The sequence below is a fragment of the Microtus pennsylvanicus genome, chromosome 9 (genome assembly GCF_037038515.1).
Source record: "Microtus pennsylvanicus isolate mMicPen1 chromosome 9, mMicPen1.hap1, whole genome shotgun sequence".
Lineage (NCBI taxonomy): Eukaryota > Metazoa > Chordata > Mammalia > Rodentia > Cricetidae > Microtus > Microtus pennsylvanicus.
In genome coordinates this window covers 87179101-87200822 of record NC_134587.1, presented here as the reverse complement: position 1 = coordinate 87200822, position 21722 = coordinate 87179101, and the positions used below count along the sequence as shown (strand labels likewise).

At 42.1% G+C, this 21722-nt stretch overlaps 1 protein-coding gene across 10 annotated transcripts in view; it reads left to right on the top strand.

Annotated features, from left to right (window-relative positions):
* Tenm3 (teneurin transmembrane protein 3) overlaps positions 1–21722 on the top strand; it is a 458688-nt gene that overhangs the window by 306132 nt on the left and 130834 nt on the right. For all 10 annotated transcript variants that reach the window (XM_075986763.1, XM_075986764.1, XM_075986762.1 and 7 more), the window contains one exon: positions 9942–10064. In XM_075986763.1, the coding sequence (XP_075842878.1) occupies positions 9942–10064 (123 nt within the window). The remainder of the gene's footprint in view (positions 1–9941; positions 10065–21722) is intronic.

Here is a 21722-nt window from a genome sequence, read left to right as displayed (position 1 = left end):
GTCATGGGCTTCCCAAGACCTTTCCTCTCCCCGTAGTGTGCGGTGGAGTGACAGTCAAGGGAGAGGAGGTTAATGCCGTCTGTAGGTCTGGGTGCAGCGGGAATATTGAAGTATGGAAGTAGACAGTGGAACTCGATGAGCAAGGCGCTCCAAGTTTCTGTTGTGTGGAAGATTAAGAGTAACCCAAGGGAGCTGCCTGTTCCCAGGCCCCAGGATGGTCACCGAAGTCGTTTACAGTGTCTCTTTGGAAACTACATGTATGCATGTACATGCTGGAAGGCACACATCCTCACTCATGGGTCATTCTCTCGGGAAAGGAACACCTGTGCTAAATTGGACTGTTATAAAGAGGTTGTTTTTATAGATTTTTGCCATAACTTAGTATACCAACATTCCACTAAGTATCTCCATATTTGAATAGTTTGACCTTTTATTGATGGTAAAGTATCTTAACATTTCAAAGATTTCCATTTTGGGGGTCCTAAGTTCTCTGACTTTTATTTTTGTGTGTTTATGTATGTGTGTTGGAGAACAAGTGGGCCAGCATTCTGCCACCCAGCTACACCTCAGCCATTCTGTTTTGTCCTATAAAAATTCAGAGGAAGCCAAAGGGGGAAATCTGTATGCTTAACTAAGTCATTAGTATACAGAAACGTTTGTTGCGTAGTTCTGAAAGCTGCTGTGGAATAAAGAGATCCAGATGAAGAGGGAGTCAGAACTGCACACCTCTGAGTAGTGAGCGCAGCCATGGGGCTTCACAGCAAGCTGCTAAGAACGAACTGCACTAGTGGGTCCTCTGCCGCCTTGGCTGATAGAGGCAAATGCGGTGTTTTGGCAGTGAGGGAATAGTATACACGTCACAGAACTGATTTCAGTATTTTGAGTCTTCTTGAAATAGACATATTCTTTAAGAATGACAATTGTTCCTCCAAGATCCTCCGGCCTGGTAACAGCCTGTCCCCTTTGGCCTGGTGATTGTGTTGGTGTTCTTTCCGTTAAACTGGAGAATGACTGATTTTTTTTTTCAGTGAGTCCCCAAACTAGAGGAAAGTAGAGACAGTGGGGAAACAAGTCCGCCTTAGAAATCCTAACTTCATTCTCTTTGTGACCCAGACCACGGCTTGATGCCCTCAGCCTCTCCAGTGGCTGTCGGTGAGCAGGGGAAGGACCATTTCCTTGGTAGTGTCTATACGTGTTTTACGCTACATCTATGCAATAGGAATAGGTTGACTTTCAGAAGCAGAATTTTTAAAATCTCACTCGTGCATAAAATAACATGAGTCAACTGTGGCAGAAACAAGCATATGTATTAAATCTGTTTATTCCCATCAAGACATGTTGATGGCCATTCATTTATGACATGACAAAAAATGAGGGAGAAGAAGAACACAGTAGGAACACAAGATATTGGCTGTCCCTGTAGCTTTTCTCTCTTCTTCCTCTTCCCTGAATCTGCTCACTCATATGCCTGTGATTTTAGAGTGTTCTCTTAAATTCTCAGAGGACCTCGCCCCATCAAACATTGGTCCCTTTGAATACAAGAATATCATGTAGTTGATAAAGAGAATAATTTCCTTTCTCATAATGACAACGGGAAAACATATGGATATGAAAGCTGGCGTGAGAAATACTGACTTTAAAAGAAGTATATTTGGGTCAGCAAAGTGTGGGCTGTTGCAATAATATTAGCCTTAAAAGTTAATAACAAATAGTAATGAATTCGAATGCCAAAATATTGCCTAACACATTCTGTCAACATGCATATAAACACAGCGGGAAATCCAAAACAAAAGCTAATTTATGGGAAATGATGTCCTCCTAATGATGGCGTAGACCGTGGGGGTCCACATTATAAACTCCAGTCTTTCCATGAGAGGCTTCATTTTACATAGAAGACGTGGTTGCTTTCTGGGACTATGTATCAAGTCTAATCATTGCCCTATTTTTAAGGGTATTTTTCTTTTTTTTCTATAAAGCCTACCCAGTTCCACATGTGCTTCATGTCTATTTAGATATTCATGAAATTACAAGAAAAAAAATGAAAGATCCAAGACACTCAAAGGATCATCATGTCTTATTGTACTTTGACCCATGCAGGGTTGTTTGTAAAATCAAAAGAACAATAGGGTCTTCTAATATGTTGCTATTTTATTGATACCCAGGTGTGGGTATTTTTCCCTTTGCTCAACGATGACATAAATATTTATATTCTTAAATTCCTAATAAGCCCATGAACCTGCTAGAGTTTCTGAGATAGATGGAGCCAGAATTGGGACTAGGACTCAGGCGCCTTCTGATAGAAACAAAGGCTCCTGAAGACATCCCAGGAAATCTATACTATATCCAGGCAGTTCCCTGGCTGTGACCCCTAGCTCTGGAGTTTATTCCCTGATAACTTCTGTGAAGGGGTCCGTGAGTCATGAGCCTTCCTCTCATAGATTATCTGGGGGAAGACATGCCATGTTGGATGAGAGCTCAATGACGAGAAAGCAGAGCTCTAGGCCTTTGCTCGCTGAGGTAAACAAAAAGAAAACTAGCCTACAGATATTCAGGATGATACGTTTAAAGTTGGTTTTTCTCTCCCAACCTCAGTCCTCACGTTATCTTGTGCTTCTCGTCTCTGTGAGATAGCTTCCTGGCTCCTGTAATATTAAACAGCATTTAGGCCATAATGGCAGGCCTGCTAAGAGCCGTGCTCAGTGCTGCCAAAACCTCAGAGTGCACTCCTCAGACTTCAGGTTGCTGATGGCAAGGGTGCCTGCCTCTGTGTTCCCTTCACAACATCCCCTGTAATTTGCTCCAAGGTTCTGGCAGACGGCTGGACTCTGTCACCAGCTGTCACCACCCCCTCTTCCTCTCCACACTTGGCAGGATCCGAGGACTCAGACAGCCAGTAGAAATAATAGTAGCTGTGGTAACAACTTCAGTGGCATGGTCCCCAGAGACAAGATCACACTTGGCACCTTTTCTCTCAACGGGAATCTAAAAACGGCACCGAATTTGCTACTTGGTGGTATATAATTTTATTTAATCACACATTTTTGGTTTCAAGTGTTCCACATGCTGGCTTCTAAGTGTCAGGCGAGCATATATTGGTAAAAAACACTGACATCCACGCCCGCTTTTATAATGAGAAGGTAGCTATAAAGCCAACCAGTTTGTTCATTTCCATCCACCTTGAAAAAGAGAGAATATATGTAATTTCTCTCACTGGAATGGTGTTCAAATCTAAAAGAAATCCCTCCATAAAATTTTACTGGCGTGTTTTTACTAACACAATGTCTCAAAATTATTTCAATTCGCCAGGGATTTTTTCCCCCTTTAACTTGTACTAGAGAAACCTAGAGGGGAGAAAAAAAAAACCTTAGAGTTTATTGAGAGAGTGTTTTTCAACTACGTAAGGAGTATTTTTGTTTTCATCATTATAAAATTGGTCACAGTCCAAGGATACCAGAGTCAACCTAAAGAGAGACAGTCTAGGGCTGGCGAGATTGCTCAGCAGCTAAAGGCCCTTGCCACCCAAGCTTGGAAACCTGTATTCCATTCCTGGGACGCTCGTGAAGGTGGAAGGAGAGAACCAACTTCACAAAGTTTGTCCTCAAGCCAAGCCGCCCCCTCCCACATGTGCCGCGATGGGTGTGTGTACGCATGTGCACACAGTAACAACAATAAACAGTTGTGTTGTAGAGACAGCTTGGAGTGGGCTGTTTGGCTATCGCATAGGCTTCAGTAGCCATCGATGGCTTAGAAGTCATATAATCCACTCTGAGAGTTGATATTAGAAGTCTGTAATCATTCACTTGAACAGTAACATTTAAAAAGCTCTGATTTCGTGAAAGTAGCAGATGTTACAACTTGCTTAAAGGTGTATTACAGGGGAATTGTCTTAAGAAATCTGTGTTCTCCTGACCTGAGAAAGGAGGGGGGCAGTAGATGCTCTTTCTGAGAATTACCAGGTCAACATGGGGGTCCTCAGTCACTCCCCACCTTATTTTCCAGTCCTGCGTATTGGTCTGTGTTTCTGAAGTGGAAGGGTTCCCTGAGAACTTAGGGTGACTGGGCCTCTCGCTGTACATGGAGCCCTCTGACTGACCCTGCTGGGCTGGCTGACTGGCAGTCGGCAAATGCCTGGGACCATTTGTCTCCACCTTCCCAGCACCAGGACTGCAAACCAAGCAGGCTACCACACCCGGGTTGTTACACACACGCTGGGCAGCCAGCCTCGGGTTTTCATGCAGGTATGGCAAGCGTTTTGACAACCGTGTCATCTCCCAGCCCAGGGTTTGCATTTTGATGACTTAACCTGTATTAAGTATTGTCTAAAATCAAAGGCCTTTTTATCCATCATCTTCATTTGGTTTTACAGCAAATGTATAAAGTCGATACTTATAATTCCGTTTCCTAGGCAAGAAAACTGACAGTTTCAGAAGTTAGATAGTAACATAGGAACCAAGTTAATGAACAACAGAGCCATGCTCCAGCCTCCGCGTCAGTCATTGACACAAAAAGTGACATGGTGGGGGAGAAATGGAACCCAGGAATCAAAATGATAAGGTTTTCTAGGCATGTCAGGTGTAAGACATGAAGTTAGAAGTGAAGCAGTCTATAAAGACTTTTATTAAGAATACCAATCCCAAAGTCATCTGTCCACATGGAATTACAAGTTGAAGGTATAAACACAATTAAGATGAAAGAGAAATCAAGGCCAGACCTGCTGAGTGTTCACGCCGCAGGGGTGCACCAGGGGAAGACTTGTATAAGTCAGCAGGGAGCCAGTGGCCTCCAGGGTAACAGTTTCAAACAAAATACATTAACCTCCCGTCTCTACGTGTTGTGAAGTCTGATTTCAGTGTAGCGTGTGTCTCTACCCCACGCTCTTTCAGGTTGTAGTCAGACTGTAGGCTGGGGTTGACGTGTCTTCTACGAGCTTAACTGTAGTAGATGTGTGTGCTCCCAGCTCGCTCGTGGGGTTCTGACGGGCCTTTCTCTCACCGCATGGGCTTCTCCGGGGGACTGCCTGATATATGGTGTGACAGCTGCTTTTCCCCATGGCAAGCCGTGCAAGGGAGAAATCTGAACAACCAAAATAGAAGCTCAAGCCTTTTATAACCTCAGATGAGAAAAGACATTCCATGATGCCCGCCTTATGCTTCCCATTATAAGCACGTTACTAAATCAAGCCTGCACTCAAGGGGAGGCGACTCTATCAGGGCATTAGGGATGAATACCAAGAGGCAGGGATTATTTTGAACCTTCTCGGAGGTATGCCACTACATGCTGGCTTATTTTGGCTTAAGTATGTGTGCATTGTAATGACTGTGCTCACTCCAGGACCCATGCTAAGAGCACTATTTGGTATGTGTCTATGATCCCTACATGGAACGGCCGCAGATGACATCGGTGCTCTTGAAGCTGAGTCCAGGCAGCGTTGCGTCTTGGCTGTAGCCACCTTTTATGGTTGAAAGCAGTTGCAAGGGACCAGAGAAGAGACACTCTACAGTAGCACTCGATATTCACTCAGGAGTCGATGAGGGCAGCTAAGAAACGACAGGGTGCTAGGGGAAAATAAAAACCAAAAACTAAAAAAACGGCAAATTCCCAGAGGAGGCTAAAGGCAATGAAGCTGGGTGGCTGATGTTGACAAATACCACTACATGGAAGAGGACGAGCCTCCATAGAGGCAAGTGGATGAGGTTATTCAAGAGATGCTCATGACCACTGGATCATGTTCATGACACACATCTGCCACATTTCATTCGCTCATGTGTCTATCAATATACAGACCATGAATATCACCTCACCTCGTCGCGATTGTTAGGACTGGTGCTGCTTTAGACAGGGCTGCTCACTTAGCTCTGAGACTTCTCCTCCCATCCGCGGAGGTAAAGCAAGAGCTGGATCATCCAGTCACTGTGGGTTTTTGTTCCTTTGCTTGATTGTTTGTTTTTCTGAGGGATTACAATACTCTCTTCCATAAGGTGTGACATTTTACAGCCTCATCAAAAGTTCATATAGGCACTAGGTGTCTTCATCTCGTGCAAGACGAATCATAGTCTCAGACTGCAGAGCAGTCTGGGTGGCCATGGGCTGACAATCATTCACGCAGCGCATGAATTCGCTTGACCACGTCACTTCCTTCCTGACACTTGGAATTTGCACTAAACAGAACCCATTCCACTCTTCTAGTGTCCTGCCCCGTGATGGAATCAGCTCCATTCTGTTCTGCAGCCACACGCTGTTGCACCTTGATTCTAGTTTCTCTGAGCTCTGGCAGAATGTAGCAGGTAGTCTAGAAGATACCAGCACTTTGGGGGAAGGTTTGGAAAAAGCAAATACTGGAAGGAGAAAAACGGAAGACGAGGAGGGAGGGGGAACTATGGTCAGTATGTAAAATAAATTTTAAAAAATTAATTAATTAGTAAAAATGAAATAAATTTAAGAAAAAGCAAGCACACGCTCTCAACGAAGAATGCATCAAATACTTTCCCGTGGGGTCCAATCTGCTATCCAACTCCAGATAGAAGAATTGGGCTAAGCCATCTTTATTTGCAGATGTATTTTATTAGGTTCGTTTTCCCTCTGTTTGTCTACCCTGTAGTTTTATTGCACCACTGCTTAATAATTTCTGGGGCAATTTTGACTTTTAGAGTTTGTTGCCTGCCCACTCTCCTCTCTCATTAACCCCACATATGGATATACATGTAACCCAAAGTGTATGTAAGCGTCAGAGCTCACTAAACACCAAACATTGGCTGTTTCAACATCGATAGTATCCTAAGGCTAAACAACTCATTGTCTTCTGTTTTCAGGGAGGTAGTAAGTAACATGTGATATCAATGGATGTGATTCTCATTAATTAGAATCTTAAGTGGAAACAGAATCCATCTTGTTGATACTTTTGTAATGATTGTGTATGCATGTGTGTGTGTGTGCGTGTGTGTGTGTTAAAGCTGTTACCCATCTGGCAAACAATAAAATGGCTCTCCTAACACAAACAGCCTTTCACTTTTTCACGTTTCATATCTGTGTACAATCCCATAGGTTATCTCTGTCCTTCAAAGTCTACTAAAACCATTAATATGATCAAATCGGTCATTCAAGAAAATTAATGTCCTTTTTAATATTAAACTATGACAGTGATGGTAAATTATTTCTCACAGAACTTTGCGCCTATGGATTACGGGTGAAGGTTTGTATCTCTGTTAAACCAACCAGAGATTTCAAACATCAGGTGTTATAATGCACTCAGTGTGTGTCGCCTACCAACCCTGCCCCAGCAACAATGAGTGCTGGAGAGTATTCCTAAATTGTGATCATGAGTCCAGGCAATCTGTAGCCCACTGCTCTTGCCAAACATTGAAAAGTATCCTACCCCATACTGCTAGTCTAAGGAAAGACCAAACATTCCAAAGTCGAGCTGTGGTTTCTGCTGTATGTGTGTGGTTTTTGTGCCCTGGTAAAGTTGAAAGCACAAAAGGCAAGCCATTCAAAGCCAGAGACGTCTGTATCGATTGTTGTGAGCTGGAACACACCTGTCACGCCTTGCCGTGTGCAGAACCAGCTCCCTCTATTTTCTTTGGAAATTGCTGAAGTATGTAAAACCTTGAGGAGTGTGCGAAGCGATAAATGTTTAGAAAGCTCCTGACATTTCGCCGCTCACACACTATGTAATTTAATGCAAAATAACATATGAAGATATACCCCCTTAAAAGATGACGACCTGTGAATTCGAAGGTTCTAAAGTCGGTATCTGAATCCATGAAAATCAGAGTTTAGACAGAATCACTGGGAGTCCGTAATTTAACCAAGGAGTATGCAGTTATGCATTTATAACAAATATGTACTACAGATATCACTATGTTTGCTGCATCTCTTACTAATATTGCACATTTATATTAGATATTATTAACCGGATGTGGTACTGATAACAATATTCTAAAGTTATTGACGTTTTAATACACTCCATCTGACACATATAGTATTGGTAGACTTTCACCTACCTGCTTTTCATGTATTATATGAAAATTTATTATTTAATAATAATTAATATGCTCTTCATTCTTATCTATTTAATTTTTGTTTTATTTTTACCTTTTTTATAAATTACTATCTTGCCTGCAAAAGTGTTTTCTTACATTTTCTGAAGTTGGAAATATTGCCCATTTTAATTCATTGATTTAACAGATAATTATTGAAATGTCCAAGGTAGCCTTAGTCCTAAGTGTAACTCAAACCCATGTCAGATGGTTTATACCCACCAGCTCCAGAGAAGGCAGTGAGTGTCCCATGTAATGTTGAAATAAAGGCATCAATACCATCAGCATAGACTTCTCCCTGGTGTTAGCTACCGCCATCTTGACCAAAAAGGTGGCTTTTCCAGCCAGTTGGCAGCCTTGGAACTAAGGGGAATATTTATTAAAATGTGCTGTGGTCTGGCTAGACAATGCCAAATACTTTCATAATTTGGAACCTAGAGCTAAAGTACATGAATGAAATTCTTCTACAGCAAAAAAAGAAGAAAAATGCCAAATGCCAACTACACTTTATATGCTCTTTGAGAGTCCTTACATTAATTAAATAGGCACACACCTCTTTTTTATGTAAACATAATATTTATCATTAATTTTTCAAAGATAGAATACTAAACTAAGGATTGAACAAAATTACATATATCCAAAGTCACTGCCCTTTGCCCTGTTGTATTATATTTTTCTTACTCTTATTATTTGGATATTTAATAGAAGTTATCTGTTGGGGCAGTTAGCACGCTACCTCTGAGAGAAGGTTTCTGAGAGCATCTGTCTTTTTCCAAATCACTTGTAAATCCCAATATAGGTAATGATAGAAATGTCAAAACACAGTTGTCTTTCACAATGCACTACTGTGGTCATCATAGGGTTTCCCGGGGAATATGCAGTCTCCTGGACGAAATATTCTAAAGTATGCTCCACGGAGTGGAGGTGAATGTCTCTCCGTTGTTAATGGTTAATATGTCAGTTACATAGTCTTCTAAGTATTTTAAACAAATTGATAAAAATAATGTACTAAAATTTAATTTATGTTGGATCTATATACTCATCATCATATCACATAGTTTTTAGTTATATTTTCTAAATATCTTAAACAAAGAAGGAACATTGATAAACACACAGAAATATAGTAAACATGTATGACTTACAAATTTCTGAAGTTATCACTCCCACTTCAAAAGCCCACATGAATTACTCGATAACTGCATGTTGTTTGATCAGTGATATTGCTGTATCATATGCTCTAACTTCAGAACTTGAGCATCTTAAAGTGTTGCACTTTTCCCTAGGCGTGGTAGCACATATGATCCCTGCACTGACTAGAATACAGAGACAGGTGGATCGCTGTGAGTTGGAGGATAGACTGGTTTATGTAATGAGTTCCAGGACAGCCAGGGAGATATAGAAAGACCAAGGTTCAATGACTTTCCTTTTGTTTTACACATCTAAATCCTCTGTGGTCCTCTCATATGTCATCAAGTTCCTCTGTGAAACATGGTTTTGCTTTGCTCACAATCCAATGGAAAACATCACGGTTTTTCGAGAACATGGAGTATTAGTAACAGTATGATAAATCTTCATATGACCTCGGGTCAAGAAGATTTGGCAAATGCCGCTTCAGAGAATTCTCCAGCTTTCCTACGATGTGCAACACAGATTAATACTGTTTCCTTCTTAAGACCATCCTGGTACCAATTAACGGAGTAGTGCGCGATCATTATGGGAGTGCTGTCATCGTCCACGGCACTGCGACATAGATGGCGTGCGTTTGAGGAATTCTGGTTTATAATTTGTGTCGCACAGTTACCCCTGTTATGTCATAAGATGGAGTCTTGTTATAAGCATGCTAAGCGCTTGCCTTTGGAGCTCGGAGCAACAGACCTTTAAACGACTTGTGTGCTTTCCCCTCAGCAATGCATCTCTTTGGCCTCAACTGGCACTTACAGCAGACTGAAAATGACACATTTGAGAATGGGAAAGTGAACGCTGACCTCATGCCAACCAACACCGTATCGTTACCTTCTGGCGACAACGGTAAGAGAAAGAATCGCGGAGCCTGCGCTTTGTTTGAACGTCATTCTCCATAAACGTGGTTGTGACCATGCTTGCTTTCTGCTTCTGTGGGAAAGGAGAACGGCTTGGCGCTGCTATGCATCATCTCCTCATGAGCATTTTTTTGTTAATTTTCTTGAAAAGTTGGGCATTCACGCTTTTATTACAGGAATACAGTACTTGTCTGTCTGTGGGGGGCGGGGGACTGGTGATTTAGCTCTTCTGCCTTTTATTGTTACAAGCATGAGTTTTGTTTTGGGCAGGCAGCTGGAGCACAGTTCAGAACGTCAACTCTCGTGGCACCTTGGGTATATTAAGTTTTCTTAATTGGACTGGTACCTGGAGTTGGGATACCTTATTAATCTTTCTATAAAAGCTTTTAAATATAAACTACATTAAAGGATTATAACTCAGTGACCTTTTCCACAGTTGCCCTTTCTCCAGACCTTTCAGACTTGGCACTTTGAGGTAATAGAGACTTTTCAATCATTTGTCTCTGAATAATGGAACCGAAGCAGCTAGACAATGCTGGATTTCATTTTCCCAATATAAAACACCTCAAAAACGGGCACGTGCATATGTGTACCTGTGTTGCGCATAGTTCCATGTTGTTTATGTGTGTGCAGGTACACACCTCGGGCCCTGGTCCCCTCTGACACTTGAAGAACGTCATGATAGGTTATATCTCAAAATAACCTGCCATATGCCATTCTCTTCTGTCACGTGATGAATTGTCTGCTTTAAGGCATTTTCCTTGGCTCTTCTTCCTCCGTTTTCTCCCTGGGATACTCGCACCTCACTTTCCCACCAGGAATGTCCTTCTCACCTGCCTCGTTTCCTTGCGAGACTAGAACCAAGGCAGGAACTCTTTAAAAAGCATCTCTTTTCCATGCTTTCCTTTACTGCCAGGCTAGGGATTTGAACACGTTCTCACCCGCTAACCTCTCGTCTTTTATCTTAGCAATAATTCTCTACGACAGTGGTTCTCAACCTGTGGGTCTTGACCCCTTGGGAGAGGATTCGACAACCCTTTCACCGGGGTCACCAAAGACTGTCTGCATATCAGATATTTACATTGTGATTCATATCAGTAGCAGAATTTCAGTTAGGAAGTGGAAATGGAAATACTTTCCTGACTAGGGCGTCACCGCAACATGCGGAGCTGTATTAAAGGGACGCAGCATTAGGAAGGCTGAGAGCCGCTGCTCTGTGGCACTTCTCTCCCGTCTTAAGGGGACTAAAAGGGTTTTATACCTTACACTTTTCACAATGCTAATAAATACCCCCTCCATATGGAACCTTTTATACAAAGAGCTATAATCCGGTATTTGCCATGTCACCACAGGGCATCACCGTAGGGTGGATTAATGGCAGAGAAGAAAATTTTCCTAATTGAAACGGCCAATGCCAAGTTTCATACAGTAAACTTTAATTAGCGTAACTGCCATGCATTTTTTATACATTGGTACCATGTGTGAGTAGATCAAGAAACAACACAGGAATTAAGATCTACTTCTTTGTGTTCATTGAAACTGATACTATCTCTTAAAGCGAATGATCACCACAAAGCCAGTGAAATCGTACTTATTAATTACAGAAGAGATTATTTTTACAAATAACCAATCATAATTCTTAAGCGTTCCATGTTTGTTGTGGAAATTTTGTTTATCATGAGCGTCCAAACTCGTTATTAAGATAAAAATACAACTGGTGTCGCTGAACTCAAAATGTGGGATGCGGAGAGAGCTACAGGTTGATGCTCACTTCAGGCTCGGCCGTGGCTTCTGACGCTCATCTTCCAGGGAATGTTAGACCACATCAGCATCCCTCAGCGCACATAAGCGCACGTTCAGTTCTGAGTCCTTCACCAACTGGTTGCTTGAGCAAAGTGAGTAGTCGTTCAGGTTTGCAAGGGCATTTAGAATAACTCTAGAATAGGGTATTCTATTTATATCATATCAAATCCGTAGCACTAGAAGCACAGAAAGGACTACAGTTTCTGCATAATATAGTCTCTAAGCGATGTCTGAAAACAGCTGCTCACCTGTTGACTCTAATAGCAATGAGAAATACATGTCCATCAAACCTGCACAACCAGGCATATGTACATATATATGTATATGTGTATATGTATGAATGAAATGGCTAAATTAATATTTGTCTTTACTTGGATAAGTGTGCTCCAGCACTTTTTATTTATTTCATCTTCCTCATTCAAAGCTGATTATTAAGTAATTCCATAGTTTATGGAGAGCTGAAGTTTCAAAAACTACTTCTCTTACCAGACACATAGCTAACATTTGCCACTGAAATTGTATAAGTTTATCCACAGGAGTTATTCCCTCGTTGTATAAAGAAATCTTTCCCAAAGTGGATTGGTAAAGTCCTCCCCTCCCCGATTCATTTGTGAACACTGGAGAACTGGCCCATCAGCCGCCCAACAGAACCATGGTATTGATGGAAATTTCAGTTTGGGAAAAAGAAAATTTAAAAAGGCTACATCTTGGCTCTGACTTTGTTGAAAACTTGACCTAAAAAGTCACTTGCCTACTTTATTATTTGTCAAATAGTCCAAAGTCCCATCCATGTTGTAAAGAACAATTCCTTCTGTTTTTCAAGTGAAAACTCTTGGTATTTAGTTCTTCAGAGAGATGGGAGGAGACTATTTGCAAGAATGGAAACCTATAATCTGGCTCCTCTAGAAAGACTTCTATGAGAAATTTACAATATATGTGAGCCATCATCCACCACTTTAGATTTGCTAGCTGCCCAGACAAGCAGGTTGCACGATCGCTTTGAAGATTCTGATGCCCCAGCCTTAGAGAAAGCCTTAGAATCTGCCACAGAATTCACAAGGAGAATTAACTGTGCCAGGCATGATGAGGAATTACTCCCCAGGTTTGCCATGCAATCCTCTTACTCCTGGGGCCCTATTTCATTTGTGTCTAGTAATCATCACTCAAGAAACAATGGCTGCATTAATGACTCCCTAATCTTCCTGCTTGCCTTCGGTCCTGCGCCAAAGCGCCTCAGAGGCAGTTACTGCCTCAAAGGAGACTCCATATTACAGCGCTGCCCTCTGCTCATCGTTCCTAACGCTTTCCATGGCTGTGAACCGTAGGGTGGCAGAGCCGAAGTGTGGGTGGGGTCTCTCGCAACACTAATAGAAATGGACAGAGCGGATAAATAGGTAAGATTAAAGTTTGGGTCTCAAATAGCTTCCCTCTAGAAGCTGAAATCACTCCCTGGACCAACAGATTCATTTAGCCTAATGTACTGGAAAGAATTACACAGAACCACACTCGGATGCTGGCTCCCTTGCTTACTTACTTTATAACCAGTTACTTAACCTTCTGAGCCTTGATTTCTTCCCACGTGAAGAGGGACTAATAATACCTTCCTCTTGGCATACCAGCCTCAGCAGCCTGGCTCCCCACTAGACTTCCCTATGGTGTTCTATCATCCCCACTCCCCCACGGTTATTTCCCATCTCCCTAATCTGCCCCAAACCCCATCTCGTGTTCTGTTAAATCATGTCCTCCAGAGGGCATGCTCTGGGTTTCCTCTGCGCAAACCTCCACTCATACATATATTAGGTTATTCTTCTCATGTTGGAACAAGATACCAGACAAAAGCAACTTACAGAGGGGAGGGTTTGTTTTGACTCACAGTTTGATGGTACAGTCCATCATGACGAGAAGGCGTAGAGTGAGGTGGCTGGGGCGGCTGGCCGCATTGCATCCTGGGGCTGTTGGCCGCTTTGCTTCCGTAGTCAGGAAGCAGACAGAATGGAATGTTGATGCTCAACTCACTTTCTCCTTTTTTGTTCAGTCCTGGACCTCAGCCTGTGGGACGGTGTCACCCATATTTAATGTAGTCATTCCTACTTTGATAGCCCAATCTAGACACTCAGTTGCAGACACGACCAGAGATTTGCCCTCTGGCTAATTCTAGATCCGACTGGTGTACTAATCGATCATATAAACCTTCACACTACGTATTTGTGTATCTCCCCTTTCACCATTTGCCCAACATTCGAGGGTTTCATTCACTGGCCCTCTAGATCCTACTCTGGATGTTATAAGTCTTTTTTAATGCAGTCTCTCCAGTGCGGGTGCTGGAGAAGTGGCTGGGTGCTTAAGAGCCAGCCAGCATCCCTCCTGTAGCCAACCCACGGTCCATCCCTAGCACCCATGTCAGGCAGTCACAACTGGTTGTAACTCTAGCTCCAGCGATCCAGCGCCTCTGGCCTCTGGGGGCAACTGTGCTTGTGAGCACATATCCACACACAGACTCACACATGTAGGCATTAATTTAAAATAATAACAAAATAAGTTTTTTTTAAAAAACCTCTCTCTAGTATGCGGATACCAGCCAGCCAGCATGTGAGCATTCCATTGTTCCTTATATTTCATGGACAGTAAAATGCCTTGACTTCTTCATCAGCTTTCACCTCTGCTCTACCGTTCCCTTCTTCCTCACAGGCAGCTTCTTAAACATGACATGTCGCTTGTCTGGATCTATCTTGTCTTTCATGTGCTCCTGTGATGGTCTTGTCTCTGCAGTATTCCTTTTCCATGGCTGGCCTCTGTCACCGCCACCTTCGAAACTCGGGATTTGCGGTCATCCATGGCTGCCGAGTGCACCATTGAATACGCCTCTTTTTCTCAGACTTGAGATCTCTTATTTTTTACTATTCCTCCTTGGAATACTCATTCTCATAGAATGTATAGTGCAGTACCATACTGACCAGGTCTTTATTCCAGCTCTAGGGCAGCATCTGTTTGTTTATCTAGTCCCTTCCCTTTCAGCTGGCCACTAACCATCTCGGGACCCTGGTCTGTCACGCAATCACACTTGATCATGTCTGCGCTTGTCTTTAGTCATGGTCTGTGTAACGTAGACTCCGTCAGTAAGTACATCCTAGGTTACATTCCTCAGCGCCAGACATCAACTATATCAAACTAATCGGTGCTTCTTTGGAACGTTTCCACCGGAATGTCTTCTTAGCCTAGCAAATTCCAAGTGTCAAAAACCGAGTACATCAACTCTTTTGGTTTTCTAGTACTACACAAGAAACCGTCGCCAAGTTCACTGGTGTACAGAGACTGTTTTTCATCTCTTGCAGTCCTGTCGGTCGTCTGGGCAGTTCATATATTTTTGGCCGGGACTTCTCATGCAATTGCCTCCAGATGTCTGAGGTTGCCTGAAGGCTCCATTAAGCTGGAAGTCCAAGAGTGCTCACTCAAGTGGCTCACGGCTGATGTTATATATTTACTTATGCTCAGCTATGCTGTGGCTGTGGGAAAGAGCATTTGAACACAGTCTTCCATGTGGTTTAGGTTTCTCAGAATGTAGTAGCTGCTTCTAAGGAAGAGTATCCCAAGAGCGCTCATTCTCATTGACCTACACAGAAGCTCAAGGCTTCTTCTGACTTAACATCGGACATTCTAGCACATTGGGAAGCCACGTAACCTGGCTAAGTGGGCAGAGTGCTTACCTAGGATATATGAGACCCTAGTTCAATCCCCAACTCCACAAAAGTATTTCACCTGAGGTCATCGAACCTTCACAATAATGGGGATTAAGCTTCCTTTGTTTTAATGAAACTTAAAACTTTGTTTTAAACTTAAAATTCTGTTTTAAGTTAAGCCAGAATTAAACTTCCATTCCTTTTTTGTTGTTGTTAAGTTAGGCAACTTGGATTTTAATTTTGTTTTTTTTTCTTTAACAGTGTTTTGTTGTTGTTTGTTTGTTTTGGTTTTGTTGTTGTTTGGTTTTTCAAGACAGGGTTTCTCTGTGTGTAGTCCTAGCTTTTTAGACCAGGCATTGTAGATCCTCCTGCATCTGCCTCCTGAGTGCTGGAATTAAAGATGTGTGCCACCATGGTCTGACATCAGTGTTTTTTTTAAAATATATTTTAACTAAAACATTATTAATTCATTTACTCCCTTCCCTTTTCTCCCTCTAACCCCCTTCCCCCAGTCCTTCTCATTTTCATCTTCTCCCTCTCAAATTGATGGCCTCTTTTTCTTTTATTATTATTCCTGCATATACATTTATAGACATTGATGTGTATGTATGTATATCTTTCTAAGTCTATTTTTGTTCTTTATATGCATATGATTTTAGGACTGGTCACTTTGTATAAGACAAATAGTTAGGGGTCTCTTCCTGGGAGAGGCTCATTCTTCCTCTCTCTCAGCAATGATTAGTTACCTGTAGCTCTTTGTCTAAGGGTGGAACCCCTTGACATGGTCCCCCTTCCATGTTAGTATGTATGTTTATATTGCCATTGATGCTGTCTTGTTTATGCAGCATCTCCAGGAGACACAGTCTCCTAGATGTCCCCTGGCACTTCGACCCTGTCTTCTGAGATGTTCCCTGAACATTGGGTACAGGAATTGTATTCAAGCTGGTCTCCCCACGGTCCAACTGCATTGTTTACAATTGCTTTTTTCCTGTATAATGCAGTGTGTGTGTGTGTGTGTGTGTGTGTGTGTGTGTGTGTGTGTGTACAAATACATTAAGTAAAGTTATGCTCTTATGCCTCTTGGGCTGATAATGCTCCCCCAAATAGTCATAGACTATCTAACAGAAGCCCAGTATCAAGCATGAGTAACTTCCATTTGAGCTTTTGGTCAGGGTAGTCCAAGTGATTCCTGAAAAAAATATAGGCTGTTGCTGCTGCCCTTTGTTTTCCCTAAGAGACTGAAGGTGAGTCTCTATTGCTAAAGTCACTGGACACTTAGGACAAAGGTCTCCAATTACTTGAACCATATATAACCTAAAAGCCTCCTTTCTGCTGGTCTAGTCTCCATAGTACCAGAGAGAACCGTGCAAGCTGCCGACAGAGGGAAGCAGCAGTCCCGTTCCCTTATGGAGCCTATAAACCAAAACTCTGACCAACATGGCAAGATCTCCCAAAGGTGCAATAGTGGGCACCCGTACCATGGCAGCAACCAACAGCTCTCCTAACTGGACTGCTACTAGAAACCTAGCCAACTACCCGGGACTAGTGAGGACACACACTGTAAAAGAGAACCTATAGCTGCCACTTCGCTAGATCAACATAATCCCTTAACTGCATTCTAAATCTAATACCCACGGATCAGTGCAGCTACCATCCCCCATTAAAAGAGCTTCTGTGTAACAAACAGAGATGTTACAGAAAGTTCCTCTTCTTGATCGTGTACACGAGGAAACACATTGTACAGAGCATGTGGAGTAGAGACTGTGGTCATCTCTGGAAAACACCATCATGACGCCATCTTTCTTTCCAAATTTGCCTCTTGTTCAGGGATTTCTCTGTCAGGAAATAACACTTAGTTGCCTGGTTCAGGGGTGTAGTGGGAGTTATATATTAATATTATTTTCTTATATCTGTTGGACCCATTGACAAGCGCCAACAATTCTAACTTCTCTCATTGATTTATCACCTTCAACTGGACTGCAGCAGCCCCCTGTTTATGAGGTCTCTGCCCTTGCTCATCAATTCTTCAGACACAAATATGATAACAGTACCTCATCTGACCCCCTTCAGTCACCTAGGTTCTATCCACATGCCTTTAGATGACTTAAAAGTCCCGCCACACTCTGTCTGATTACCATACCCTTAGTACAGAAGCGATACAGCAGCAAGATAAAGTCTAACTCTACAGCCAAACCCGCCTGGCTTCCTAGCCAACCCTGGATGATTCATGTCTAAATCACTTGAGACAGTTCCCCTAGTTTCTTAATGTGTACATTTTCTTTCAGCTGAAAGCGACTCAAGGAATTTTCCTGATAAGCTAGCTTTGAGTAGTACTGTGAATGTCATGTAATACATAGCACATGGTTGGAAAAATATAAAGATGTTTATGGTTACTATGCCTTCTTTGCTGAAACGTAAGGCAAAGATTATTATTTTCCTGCTACTCCTACAAAGCTATTAGCATAGTTTTTCACCTAGATTATTTCTTTCACTAGGGTCTGGCCAAAAAACTCTACAAGTAGTATTTGTTGAGTGAATACACACACACACACACACACACACACACACACACACACATATAGTGAATAAATAACATAGAAAGTATATAAAGGGCCAGTACAGTATCTTGTCTCAAGTATTTGTGATGCAGATATTGGTGAAGTAAAGTAATTGAGAAGTGTTCTATCACTTGTTGACCTGTGAGCAGATTGCCTTGTCTGACTTGTTGCTTCTTCATGGACTACTAATTTGCTTTACATCTGATAATGGTGTAGGAAATTATTCCGTGACATGTGTCACTAGTTACTGGCTTGCATTTTTTTCTCTTTAAGCCAATTATGTGTTTGTAATTTACAGCAAAATTCTTTTAAACGTAATTAATCATATCATCTCAGGCTATAATAGAAATCCTCTAATTATATTTTTGGTTACTTGGAGCATTGGATTTTATGAAAAGAGTCTTATTCTTATATTTTCTTTGAATGCACAGTGCTCATTCATTTCAGATTTTTTTCAAACATGTATTCTATGCTATGCACTGTCCAAGGCACTGAGGTAAATAACAGCTTGAGAGAAAGAGGAGACACCCAAGACGGTCACAGACATTTGTTCCCAAAGCATCTGGATTGTTAGGCAAGAAGGAAATCAAGCAAAGAATTACACTGGATTAGAAAATCCCAATGGGGAAAAATAGGCACAATGTGGCGGGGCCTCTCTTTTTACGGAAAGCTGTATGAAGAAGAGGCAATGAGGTGAATGCGCAAATCTGACATAAGCAAGTCGGAGATAATCTAGGACTAAAGTAAAAAGCCATAAATGCTGGCTATTGTATGAGTCACTTTCCATCAGAATATCTGACGTCAACACCGTTGGTGTGCACAGATTCTTTTGACTCCTGCTTGTGGGGATTGTCAGTGTTCTTCTAGCTTCTTCCCTTGGCTCCTTTTATTCCATCCAATCTCCCCACTTAAATAGTGCCACCCACACTGGTGAGTCTTCCGCAAATTATTCCTCTCTGGAAAGACCCTCATAGATATGCCAGGAGCCCCTCTCATAGGTAGATCTAAACCCAAGCAGGTTGGCAACGATTAACCCCAGCGTAACCATGGAAGCAACTCCTTCAGAAACAAACATGCCAGCACAAGCCTCTCCTTTCGTAGGAATTGCAAGCCTGTGCCTACATATACGCATGTATGTGATCCTCCTGTCTAAATAAAATGACAGCTGCTCTTGAAATTTATGTGAGTGCTCATTGCATGACTGATTCCTCATAGATGAAGCCGCTATAGAGAACTGAATTTTACAGCAGGCTACTGAGTGCCTACACATTGAGGAGTTGAGACTAACAGAGCTGAAAGAGCATTGAACTTTGTCCCGTGTTGTTTATAGTTTTTGTGGTATTGTGCTATATAATATTCCTTAGTTAGAAGCTCTATTGACTTTGTCCATTATGCTAGTACAAAGTCGCTATGTTTTGTTCCTCATGGATTGTAGTGTAACACTCTGGATTTTCATTCTCAGTCATGGCATTTGGTCCTGTATAAACAGATACATTCTCCCAGAGATATTCAAAGTCAGGATATTAATGAATCTATGATTTGGATAAAATTGGACTGTGGGCTATTGATTGTATATAGACGCCTTACTTTGCCTCTTATCTTTTTAATTATTAGTGCCTCTCTGGGACCTACAACGGTTATTATTGTTTGCCCTCCTGTTGTTTACAGTTACATTTTGACACCAGGATTTTCTTTTCCATCTTTTCATTTTAATCACTGTAGTCTAGTTTGCTCATATCCTAAGTAGAGGGCAAATTTGTGGTATGTAGGAGGTAACGTTTAGTACCTTGCATCTTTGGATGATTTGGGGATATCATAAAGTAGTTTTCAGCTGCATACATAATTGCCAGCATGGTTTTGATTACTCTGATTTGTCTTAATTGTCCCAAATTACCTATGGAATGGTCTTCAGAGATCAAAGTCTTTTAAAGGCCACTGTAGTGGTGTTGTCGCGTAAGCTGGGAAACCCGCAAGGCAAGGCATAATGGCTTTGTGTACATGGTCTCTCTGTGTTTTCCCACATGACAACTGGATTTTAAGACATGAAGATTGTTAATGAAAGAACTCACAGTTAGCAAAAAGAAAAGGCAGCCAGTAACTGCCTCGTTCAGGCACAAAGGGACATGTTGAGAAATTCTTCAAGACAGTGCGTTGGAAGACTTGGGGCATCTGATTCTCAATGTGAAGCTCTAATTGGTTTGTTTTGGAACCCACCAACTTTGGGTCTGCATCACTGCCCTCTGTTCCCTGACTCTCTGTGTCCTCCATATTTCCTTCTTGTCCTTCTTGCAAACCCATGCACACGACCTTGTATTTCCTGTGATCATTCCCAAGTTCAGGCTCTAGGGGTTCCTAGAGGTAATGATCTCAATGAGGGACCACAAGAGAGCCCGACAGCTGGCCCTTCCCTTAGAGCCTCTGGAGCCAGGGTTCTCTGGAATTCAGGATAAAAGAGTTCTGTGTCCAGGCTTTTCTCTAAGAGCCCCAAGAGCTTCAGAGGAAGGCTTGGTGCAAGTATTTACGAGTTTATCCCATAGAGGCCGTCACTCACCGATGGTTACAATTTAAAAAGGCCATTTGAAAAACACTCCCAGAAATAGCAGAGGCTTAACTCAGACAAGGAAAGAGGTGCCACGGCTTGACAAGCAACAGGACAGGTGTACAAAGGCCTTTTACAAACCTAAAGCTCACCCTGATATTCAAACGATCAGCTTAGGCAAAAACAGTACATGGAGCTAAGCTGCCAGTCTCATGCAAGAAATCGGTCATGTTCGTCCAGCTCCACGCCACTGATGTCTATCAGGAGACCTGCTCTGTATTTCCCTGTTAGGAAACCACATCTTAAGGTTTTCATAAAAATAAGTAAATAAATCGTGAAATAACCTGAAGCAAATCGGAGTTAACAGGTGCTTAGAAACAAGACTCTTAGTTCATGAAAAGGTCTAGAAAGATAAGAGATGCTTGAACTGTATTGTACTTATACCCCCTTTGCAAGACTATCCATGTTTCTGTTACGTTTAGTTTCCCGAGATCTGTGATGGGTTCTGTTTTCGATCTTTTCCACTGTATGAAGTGGCAGATATTACGTGAACACAATGAGCTGAGCGTGACCTAGTTGTTCTGTAACCGTGTTAAATGTTTGGGAGGTTAACATAAGAAGGGATTGGTGTCAGAAGTAACTAAGTGAAATGAGTAAGGACTTTTTAAGTAAGTTACATATTCATATATGACTATTAAAGAATAAACCACTGATTCGACACCTAGTTTTCTTTCCTAGAAATACAAACATGAAAGAGATCTTGCTACAGAATAAAAAGATGAGAATGGGAGGATGTCCTGTAGGGTGAAGCCGTTCAGGTCTTTGGGGTTTGTTTTTTTGTTGTATGTCAAAAAAAAAAAACACATTATGGAGGTCCTGCATGGCGGCGTTCCACTCCATTTCCCTTTGTCTCACTGAGAGCCAAGGAACGGGCAACTTTCTGCTCGGCAAAAGATTGCTCGCACAGCTTTTAGAATCCATTCTTGGCTGATACCACACCAACAAAGGCTTTACCAGGGCTCGGCAAAACAGTCCTCATCGCTTAATCTGGTACACATCCGATGCAGTGA